The sequence below is a fragment of the Achroia grisella genome, unplaced genomic scaffold (assembly GCF_030625045.1).
Source record: "Achroia grisella isolate CSIRO2021 unplaced genomic scaffold, CSIRO_AGI_Agris_v1 utg842, whole genome shotgun sequence".
In the NCBI taxonomy this organism is placed as follows: domain Eukaryota; kingdom Metazoa; phylum Arthropoda; class Insecta; order Lepidoptera; family Pyralidae; genus Achroia; species Achroia grisella.
The window spans coordinates 860579-871952 of record NW_026713040.1 but is presented as its reverse complement, the minus strand read 5'-3'; the positions used below and the strand labels follow the sequence as shown (position 1 = coordinate 871952).

Here is an 11374-nt window from a genome sequence, read left to right as displayed (position 1 = left end):
ATAAGTGTTAGAGTATAATTAGAAATTTTGTAATGGATTTTTTCGTTTGTAGCAATTTTCTGAGCCATTGATTGTTGGAATCAGGACTTATTAAAACATTACTTTCAAATACCTCCTATAAACCTACTTTAACTATTATCATTCTATCAAATTAGAAGATTATGTCGGAGATATTCAGTGAAATATATCACGGAACTATTATGATAAAATTCATAATAGATTTTCATTGTTGCATTTATTTTCTTAAATGAATTGTTCCAGAAACTTTAAATCGTAGTTGTTTACTTGTTTGTATGTACGATATCTAGTCTATTGTTGTTTATAATCATAATATGAATGTTAGGCATTATAAAAAGCTAAGGAGTAAATGATCAACAGAAATTAAAGAGAATTTACAAATAGCATCAATTTTGTATCATTCCATAGTCACAGCAAATTCTAAATTTAGAATGCTTTTTCTTCATTCATTCATAATTTAAGAGCCACGCTCTTGTCGGTGGAGCTTTTGCTAGTTCCCTCGTTCCCCCATCTTCCATAATTCTTTTTAAATGTTTTTTCAATTTTTAATTTGCTTTACGTAAGTCTTCCCCTCTACGGGTGTGATACCGTTCATACATTGATTTAATCATCACACACATAATAATGACCCCTCCGATCGATTCCCCGGCCAATTCAAACGGGGTCTGAAATTATGACGGCCTAATCCTAGGTTCGATCCCCTAGCGGTGCCCTGAGACTAAAGTCGTATCTGTCAGGCCGTTGGTCTTCAGCCGCTCCATAAGTCCTTCCTTTGGTTTGGAGTACCATCTGCACTCGCCCCCTATCGTCCAGTGAAGCTGTAAAGGCCACCTGCGGCCAACAGCATTAGAGTAGTACGAACAAAAACATGATAACTTGATGTCTGCAGTGTTGTTCATGTATATAGGCTATAGTTATCGCTTAACATTCAAATTATTAAAAAAAAAAGAAACATAAACAAAAAACGTTTCAAACTATGTTTATTTGAATAAATTACATAAATCATTAATCTCACTCTTTCTAACAATATAATGGAACATACACGTTCGTTTTCATTTCAAATCAAAATGGCGGATTCTTACAAACAACTTTGACTGCTCAATGTATTAATTAGTATATATAATAATAATGTAATTAGTTTATTGTAAAATAACATCTTACAATGCCAAAACAATACAACAATATTAAAAATAACAAAAAAAAAAAAAAAGAAATCAGCGCCTGATATAATACTGCAAAGTGTTTCAAAGTATCAATGAACACAAATATATACGTTTTGGCAGTGCCCAAGACAATGGGGATTTAATAAACATTGATTTAGCTAAGATCTCCTGCTGATATTAGGATTGTTTTAACAGTACATATTTGCAAGAATCTAATCTAAACTTAATTTGAAATTGGTAAAAATTTTTAAAGTACTATAATTAATTGTACAATAATCAATTCAAAGAAAAAGACTGTGAATTAAGGCACAACAGGTATGTCCGTTTGGAATAATTTATTGCCTAAACCAACTTAAACTTAATTTGAAGTTAATGTAAATTTTTGAAGTGTGAACATTGTCCAATGTGTAATAATCGATTCGAAGAAAAAGACTGTAAAATATGGCATAAGGGGGCTTTAATAAGTCATCGGTTTCTGTCATAACCCTTTATCGATCAACAACAAGAGTATTTTTTAATAATTTAGATAAAATTAATTTTGGTTCACTAGCCGTTGTATTTCTTTCATATATCTGTATCACCACAAGTATTTTTTTATATCTGCTTTAATTAATAAATTCTGATAATGTTGTATCATTCTGCGCTCCGTCTAAAGGTCTTGTCTCTTGTTTATATCTGCTTTAACTAAATTCTGCTAGTGTTGTACCATTCTGCGCTTCGTCTACAGGTCTGTATCCGCTTAGCCTTACTGTTCTGTTGGCATCTACTCGATCATGATCTCTATATGGACGGTGCCCATTCCCTCGTGCCTGTCGTACATGATATTGTGCGCCCACGCACGACACTCTATGTTGATCAACATTCCGGCTGCATAAATGGAAATCATTAGTTACAATTCTACTGAATTACAGGATATAAATAATCAAAACAAGTCTTCAATTGGTATTTATGTATAATATATTTAGTGGGAATGAAGAATGCCATATGGCATTAAGCTCGCCTTTGTACACGTGTTTTTGTGCAATGAATAATAAAACAAAAAGAATACACTTTTTAGATAGAAAAATCTCTCATAGACATGAATAGGATTACATGAAAGGAGGAACCAATGAGATCCCTCTCCAAGACGAATCTGGTTGTGTTGATTTGTTTCTTTACTTAGTGATTTTAGTGTGATCGCAAAATTTAGTTGGGGGTTGGGTTTATCATTTTGTTTGCCAGTTTCACTTCTATTCTTTCAGTAGCATAAAATAAAATCGACGAAGATCTGATTATAGGTTTTCTTATAACATGGACAAACGAGTCCGCGGAACAACTGGCCAGCTGAGTGATTATGAATTGTTTGTTAGTGAATTCAATGCTCATCCAGAAGGAATATGGGCCGATTCAAAGGTTTCAATATAGTATTAGTTCGGAAATATTACTGCTGCTGTGAGCTGATAATGTGGTTGCGCGTGGTAAAATATTTCAAGTAATAAGTTTTGTAAATATTACGCACAACTCTTTTTTATTTATGAAATTTTAACGTGTTTGAGCTCACTCATCATCTAAGATGTTCCCATCTGTTATAGTAAATATTCTTTTATTGAGAGAGAATTCCACTCCTAAATTGTGGAAAGTTAAAAGTTAATCTTACTTTTCGGCCTTTGTAGGTGTACAGCGACCAGGGGACTGAGGTAGCCTTCTTGATTGGTGTACGGAAAGTAGTAGCCAGGGAAACCTCTGTTCGGTAGATACTGAATTGGACCAATGTTCTCCCTGTCCGCAGGATTTTCACCTTCGCAAGAAACCCACACCATGTTCAGCTGAAATCATGGATAGGTGCAACAGTCAATTCCCAATAAATGTTTCAATAATCAATTTAATCCTACTTATTTTATGATACTCAGTAGCATATACTCGTAGCTATACCAAGCTACAACACTACAAGACCGATGAACTTCTTAGCTTCCCACTGATTAGATTCACTGTGCGGGAGCCGGGTCCAACGTGTGGCAGAGAGGTAAACTCCGTCCAATTTCAGGAATCTATGATACAGGTGCAGGTTTAAAGGGCCGCTTGGTCGACGTTGCGTCAACACTCATCTATTATAACAGTCACAGCCATAATAAAAAACCCGGGGCGTTGCGGGTTTTTTCCCCATAAGGGGGATTTAACCTATAATGGCAAGGGTGGCAAGGTAGACGCGGCATATACTTAGTACTTACAATAATACAATATACGAGTATCTGGTTGTTGATCAATAACAGTCTGAGTTTGATCACCAATAGATATAATGTTACCAGTAGCGATGGTTAGGTTTCGGCACTATCTATACATCTGATGTTGTATGTTGGAAATAGAAGAGTAGTGAGTAGTTAGAGAAATCGTGCACCTGACTACCTGACTACGAAATAAGATCTAACTTTTTTTAAAGAAAATATATTGGAGTTAAACTCACATAATTCTTATCATGAGCAGTCAAATTCCTGATATGATTCTTCAAGTCTTCAGGCATGGCCGTTGGCAAAGTGTCCGAGCTATTGTAGAAGTGTGGTTTCCACGCGAATATCTTATTGAGTTTGAGAAAGACGCATGGCGTGGACTTGTGATATGCGAAATGATTTCCTTCGACGCATGGACCCCAAGTGCTGATGTCGACATCGCAGACCTTGCCGGCTGGTGGTGGATGCTGGAAGTCGCAGTTGTGTATATTCTGGCCAGCCCCGGCTTTTTTATCATCCCGTTTGTACGCTAGGTGGAAATAATTTTCACTATTATTATCTTAGTACAGTGGACCCGCGGTAATCCGGCCCCTGTCTAATCCGGCCCCCCTTGTAATCCGACATTGTCTATTATTTGTTATTGAATATTACTTTGACAATATACTTCAGAGTGCATATACATACATACATATATAACATAGAATCTTATCACTGGATCTGTAATTTGTCGGATTACAAGATACTCTTTTGTAAAAAATTCCGGACTATAAGCAAGGGACCCTTAAGCAGCACTCTACAATCCGACAAATGCGATAGTCCGACACTGCCCTGCAAAACGTTTGTCGGATAACCGGGGGTCCACTGTATGTATATAATATAAAGAATCATCATTGGATCTATAATTTGTCGGATTACAAGGTACTCTTTTGTAAAAAAATTCGGACTATAAGGGGTCTTAGGCAGTACTCTATAATCCGACAAATTCGATAGTCCGACACTGCCCTGCAAAATGATTGTCGGACTACCGGGAGTCCACTGTAATATTATAAACTCGGAAGTTTGTGAGTGTGGATGCATGTTTATTTCTCTTTCAGGCAAAAACTACTAATATATATAGCTTATACGTCAGAATAACACATCTGTTAGAAATTACAAACCGGTGAAATCGCGGGCACAGCTATTAATAAATATTGCAGAGAATATGTAAAGTTTGAACATAAAACTAGAATTACCTTTCAGAAACTTAGACAATTCCTTCACCCAAAATTGGTGGCTACCAGGATCATTTCCTTTGTACCAAATAACGCTGCTCATAACCTCCGGAGGGAGCGGCCTGAAGCCTAGTCCTGGATTGGTGCCAATTATGCTTTTGTCTAATTGCCACATGGGCTGCCTCGGGTCCAGGAGTTGGAGGAATGTCCACATACAAATAGCCACCAAGATAGCCAATGCAGCGTAAAATATGAAATAGAATAGTGCTATTTTCGCTGAAATAATATATAGCATAAAATTATTAATTAAAAATAAACAAATTAAAATATTGGATACACCTAGGGGTGTCCTCAGACTAAAGTATTCTTCAGGCGGGAGTTGGCCTTCAACTGCACCATAAGTCTTTCCGCGGGATTGGAGTGCCATCTGCATTCTCCCCTTATCGTCCGTTAAACTGTGAAGGCCAACTGCGGCCAAGAGCATTAGAGTAATCCGAAAAAAGTCAATTATACAATGTTTTCCTACAACTAAAAACAAATGGAGGTAAATTTCGAGGAGTTCTGTCGTTAAGGACAACGAAGATTTACCATGATGAAAGCCAAGACTCTCTGTCAAGAGAACAACTAAAGAAGAGGACGTCCATCCAAGGCTAGACTAGGCTAGTCTACAGTAGGTAGGGTAGAGCGCTCGACTCCTCGCCTCGCCAAGGACAAAGAAGAGATACCATAATTAAAGCCAAGATTAGTCTGTCGTCAAGAGAACAACTATAAAAGAGTGTGTCCGTCCAAGGCTAGACTAGACTAGTCTACAGTAGGTAGGGTAGAGCGCCCGACTTGTCGCCTCGGCAAGGACAACGAAGAGATACCATAATTAAAGCCAAGATTAGTCTGTCGTCAAGAGAACAACTATAAAAGAGTGTGTCCGTCCAAGGCTAGACTAGACTAGTCAGTAGGTAGGGTAGAGCGCTCGACTCCTCGCCTCGCCAAGGACAACGAAGAGATACCATAATTAAAGCCAAGATTAGTCTGTCGTCAAGAGAACAACTATAAAAGAGTGTGTCCGTCCAAGGCTAGACTAGACTAGTCAGTAGGTAGGGTAGAGCGCTCGACTCCTCGCCTCGCCAAGGACAATGAAGAGATACCATAATTAAAGCCAAGATTAGTCTGTCGTCAAGAGAACAACTATAAAAGAGTGTGTCCTTCCAAGGCTAGACTAGACTAGTCTACAGTAGGTAGGGTAGAGCGCTCGACTCCTCGCCTCGCCAAGGACAACGAAGAGATACCACAATTAAAGCCAAGATTAGTCTGTCGTCAAGAGAACAACTATAAAAGAGTGTGTCCGTCCAAGGCTAGACTAGACTAGTCTACAGTAGGTAGGGTAGAGCGCTCGACTCCTCGCCTCGCCAAGGACAACGAAGAGATACCATAATTAAAGCCAAGATTAGTCTGTCGTCAAGAGAACAACTATAAAAGAGTGTGTCCGTCCAAGGCTAGACTAGACTAGTCTACAGTAGGTAGGGTAGAGCGCCCGACTTGTCGCCTCGGCAAGGACAACGAAGAGATACCATAATTAAAGCCAAGATTAGTCTGTCGTCAAGAGAACAACTATAAAAGAGTGTGTCCGTCCAAGGCTAGACTAGACTAGTCAGTAGGTAGGGTAGAGCGCTCGACTCGCCGGCGGCCAGGATGTCGTCTAATAATCTCATTGCTTCAATTCTGTGGCCATCGCCGTTTCCGTTCCGAGCGTGCATCATTCTTGTGATTTAGACCTACTTCGTACGTTTACATTGTTTTCGGCAATCTACTCTAATGTAGTAATGAAGAGTTTCTTTGTTTCACGATACGATACGATACGAACGCTTTCACGAAACTTGGAGTTGGAATAAAAAAATATTTTGTAAATTTTATAGCTCAACGTCTTCTGAAAGAAATAAGAATAAAAATAAGAAATGACTGCCCATTTGTTAGAAATATAATTAAAAAAACGGCGAGTATAACGTGTTATAATTTAAATTTATATTATAATTTTATTAAATAGCACTTTACAAATCATAGGCCACTATCTCCTTCCAAACCATGCAACTAAGTTAGGTATAGTATACTATATAAATACTATACTTACATTCATGAACACTATTATATACATATACTCTACACATATATACGTTAACAAAAAGAAATTGTTTCGTTACTACCTCGATTAACGCGTATTGTTTGAATATAGCAATTTTACTCTGTTTTTGAGTTACTGTAAATTTCCCTCATTTCCTATGTTCAACTTAGATTTGCGTTTTTTTATCGGACACTGAAATATATTTTGTTGTTTTTTACGATATGGCTTCGTCAACAAGACTTGTGTTGACGAGTGTAATATATAATTAATATTTATATTTAGTCGAGATAAGTGATAAAAGCACACTCACACCAGCTGGAGCCTGTCCTGCCGCAGAACTCCTTGGTTTTAGGGTTCCATATGAAGCGCCGGACCCTCTCGTCGGTGGGGAGGCTGGGTTCCTGTTCCTTGTAATACATATTGAACCTCTCCAGACTGGTGAGGTCTGACACGCGCTTCTTGACCGTCATCTTGACTCGATGACTTTTCGGCACTGGAATTAATGGTTTTTACTTGACTGGAGTGGCATATAGGTTGATGCGTCATCTGACGATAAGTGGTAACTGTCACCAGGGGCGGATCTACTTAAGGGCTTTTTTGGCTACAGCCCAGGGCCCGAGGATATAAAGGGCCCCCAGTCCCCACTGAAATGATATTTAGAATTTAAAAAAGTATCTAGAATGTTTAAAAACCTATCATAAGGTTGGCAACCCTGAGATCAATCAACCTATGCAAGTGCGCGTCTATCGAAAGGAACGAGAATTTCTGCTCGCTATAATTTGATCGGTGTGTTTTTTTAGTTGAGTAATGTAATTCATGATCCTCCCTGACTGTCACCTATATATCAAATAAAACCTAAATATCAAAAACAATATATATATATATATATACTATACTACTATAATTTTAATCTGTTATGTATATATATATATATATATATATATATATATACATAACAGATTAAAATTCTTTTAGAATTACACGTAACTGAAAAACTCGGTTTCACAAAAAACCTATATTTAACTCATTCCCATGAAGAATTCAGACAGTAACAAATTTGAAACATGTACTAGATATATATGAATTTTCAGAAAAACGAAGGAAATATATTTACTCTAATAATAGAGTAGAATGGAACGTAAATATTTACTGCAAAATTTCAATTGAAAGTATAGCTATCGCACTTGGGTGAGGGGACACACAAGGTCTCTAATAGAGATAAAACGAATACTGAAAAATAGCTAATATCGCAATTTAATTCAAATTCAAATTCAAAATATCTTTATTCATGTAGGTCTATTACAGACTCTCATGATATATTAAAACTACCATCAGTTCGGAATGATTTCGAGATAAGAAGAACTGACGAGAAACTCAGCTCGTATTCTTTTCAAATAAATGTTATACATGTTTACAATACATACAGATTCATTATAAATTCAAATTTGGGAGAATGAGAAGTACTGACAAGAAACTCAGCTCATATTCTTTTCAAATAAATGTTATTCATGTTTACAATAATACAGATTCATTATAAATTCAAATTTGGGAGAATGAGAAGTACTGACAAGAAACTCAGCTCATATTCTTTTCAAATAAATGTTATACATGTTTACAATAATACAGATTCATTATTTATTCGATCTCCGTGGTCTAGTGGTCTAGCACACCGCTTTACGACCGATGGTCGCGGGTTCGATTCCTCGCACGGCACAAACATTTGTATTCATGAGTATGACTGTTTGTATCGGTCTGGGTGTTTTCTATGTATAATATGTATGTATTTACGAAAAAAAATTATCTATGTACTTGTATCAGTTATCTAGTACCCGTAACACAAGCTTTAGCTAGCTTAACTTGGGACTAGATGGCGCTGTGTGAATTGTCCTGAGATTATTATTATTATTATACTCAAATTTGGGAGAATAGAGTGACCGTATTGCGTGGACACTCTCCGTAACGATAACGACGTATCCCTTTATGTTCTCTTTGAAACTACCTCGGTTAATTCTTTACGATTGCAATGGTTGATGAGTCTCCAGAGTATATCGTCACCGGCCTAAGAATTGTCTGGTCAAATAATTTATATTAATATGTATTATAAATGCGAAAGTATGTCTGTCTGTCGTTTATTTTCTTGGCCAAATGGTTAAATAGAATTAAATGGATTTTGGCGTAAAAGTAGATTGTAACAGATGGACGTCTATCTTTCAGCATCTGCTTCTTCCTTATCCCATTCATTTGTGGTCGGCGTAATATGTTATCTCGTTATTTACTCTCTTTCTTCCCATATCATCTTTCACATCTATCCATTACTTTTTCGGCCTTACAGGACATAGTCTATCTTCGGTCTTAAATAAAAGCGGACGAAGCCAAGGCTTATTATAGTTAGTTTTGTCTACTATAATAAGCCCTGGCTTCGTCCGCGTCCCCAATATATATATATAAGAAGAATTAGCGAATCCAGTCGTTCACGCGTGATTCATAACCAAGAAAAGAAGATTATTATGATATGATATATGCATATATATATAGTCGGGAAAGGCTGGACCGAATTCTCTAATTCTTCTGTTATTGTGTTTGGAGAAGATTCAGAAAGAAGAAAATTAGAAAGCTACGTATTATTTTTTATTAATTATATCAATTTGATAATTATGTATACTACTTAATACAGGACAACGCCTGAGTGGTTAGTAGTTAGTAGTTAGTTAGTACACTATATTAAAACATTCCATTATCATCTACTAGAAAAAAACCACTTACCCGACTAAAAATGAATATCCGCTTGCAAGATGCGCAAGAGTCTGGCGGCGCGGGACAACTGCGACCATGTTACGTGGACTGAGCTCACAGGATAATAGGACGATGGTATGTATTCAAGAGCCACGTTTGAGCTGCTGGATTATAACCAGTGGAAAGCGGTTTGACCTGGCAGTGCCTGACCGTTCATAGTCACCGGTTTATTTTATTGATTGACTAGCTGTTCCCGCGACCTCGTCTGCGTGGAATTTAAAGTAATTTTTATACAATAAAAGTAGACTAAGTTACTCCCTTTTACATCAGGTACCTGCCAAAAAAAGCCCCGTCAGAATCGGGCCTGCCATTTCAGAGATAAGCCAGAACAAGAAGGACAGACAGAAAAATGAAAAAAAATGTTATTTTGGTGTATGTACTGTATTTATATTCATATGCATGTAGTACTCGTAACTCGCTTTTTATTAAATTAGGAGTACGAACGTTGCGTACATGAATATTTTTGTCTAGCGTAGATCGATCCATTTAATAATAAAAATCGGAGTACGGTTCGAATACGGGACAGAGTCAGTCCCACCGGGACATTTTAACATAAGCCTAAAATACGGGACGTCCCGGGAAATACGGGACGTCTAGCAACGCTATCCGTGATCATCCATAAGGTTGCTTGTATTGCATAGTGCCATCCAGCCTGATCCAGCCGTGTCGCCCCCTCACGCGATCTCTACAAGTTCTCGTGATTTGTCACCTCGACGTGATTAATGTTACCTTATATAAGAATTGTTATTGTGTATTACACGTACAGACAGACATACACGGAGACAGATGTTACAAGTACATCTTTCTATATGAAAACTACTTGAACTGCAGAACTGACAATATTTTTTTCTCTATGCCAATGACTATTGTAAAATAAAATAGGAAATATTTATTCAAATAAACTTTAATTTAAGCACGTTTGAATAGTCACACAGCCTAATATCCGATGGTCGCGTGTTCGATTCCTCGCACGGCATAAACATTTGTATTCATGAGTATGATTGTTTGTATCGGTCTGGGTGTTTTCTATGTATAATATGTATGTATTTACGAAAAAAAATTATCTATGTACTTGTATCAGTTATCTAGCGTAACACAAGCTTTAGCTAGCTTAACTTGGGTCTAGATGGCGCTGTGTGAATTGTCCTGAGATGATTATTATTATTCTTATACCAGAGGCTGTTATAAATCTGCCAGAAAAAAGATTTAAATGTCAAATAAAACAGTTCCTTTGCAAAAAAGCTTACTATAAAATTGAAGAATTCGTTAACGATAATAATGTTTTTATATAAAAACTTTAAATCCATAGCACTGACAATATTATCTGATTACATTAATAATGAGTGCGTAGCGATTTCTATGTTGATTATCGCATGCCTCTTACTTGTTATACTGTAATTATTTATATAAAAAAAGACATGTATTCAAAAGAGCAACACACAAGTCTCTTGCTCATTCTTCTTGTGATGAATCTGCATTCCGAATGAATGGTAGAATCAAAATATGACTATTCAAAAGTGCTTGTAATGAGTTTATTTGAATAAAGATTATTTCTATTTCTATTTCTATTATTCGGAAAGAACGAAGAAGAACGAGCAAGAAACTTGCGTGTTGCTCTTTTGTCCTAACTTTACATTTTTAAGTTGAAATGTGTGTACCAAGAGTGGTCAAAGAATTACGGATTTAGTGCTTATGGTACAGTTGGTTACATTAATGAGACACGGATCATATATAAGGATTTATTTACACATGAGTTGTTCAACGGTACAAGTTGTCCCGTCATACGATTATTGACGTGTGCAAATTATCAAGACATTTTATAACTCATTGATCTGCCTTTTTTATGCATGGCAACATATAGTAGAATAATTG

The 11374-nt window shown here is 36.7% G+C and overlaps 1 protein-coding gene across 1 annotated transcript; it reads right to left on the bottom strand.

Annotated features, from left to right (window-relative positions):
• Positions 1-1214: 1214 nt before the first annotated feature.
• Positions 1215-9556, bottom strand: LOC131852325 (sodium/potassium-transporting ATPase subunit beta-2-like). Its single transcript, XM_059202991.1, has 6 exons — positions 9473-9556; positions 7020-7202; positions 4618-4872; positions 3622-3914; positions 2818-2986; positions 1215-2048 (listed from the first exon to the last, which is right to left on the bottom strand). Exons 2-6 carry the CDS (start codon positions 7177-7179, stop codon positions 1945-1947), a joined length of 981 nt encoding a protein of 326 aa, XP_059058974.1. The 5' UTR covers positions 7180-7202; positions 9473-9556; the 3' UTR covers positions 1215-1944.
• Between the last annotated feature and the right edge of the window lie 1818 nt (positions 9557-11374).

What these genes read in the sequence shown, in the direction of transcription:
- LOC131852325 (XM_059202991.1), bottom strand. Translation starts at nt 7,179, where the DNA reads ATGACGGTCAAGAAGCGCGTGTCAGACCTCACCAGTCTGGAGAGGTTC. An exon ending in ATTGTCTAAGTTTCTGAAAG is followed by an intron (nt 3,915 to 4,617) that starts GTAATTCTAGTT and finishes ATTTCCACCTAG; the next exon opens with CGTACAAACGGGATGATAAA. An exon ending in ACACCTACAAAGGCCGAAAA is followed by an intron (nt 2,049 to 2,817) that starts GTAAGATTAACT and finishes CCATTTATGCAG; the next exon opens with CCGGAATGTTGATCAACATA.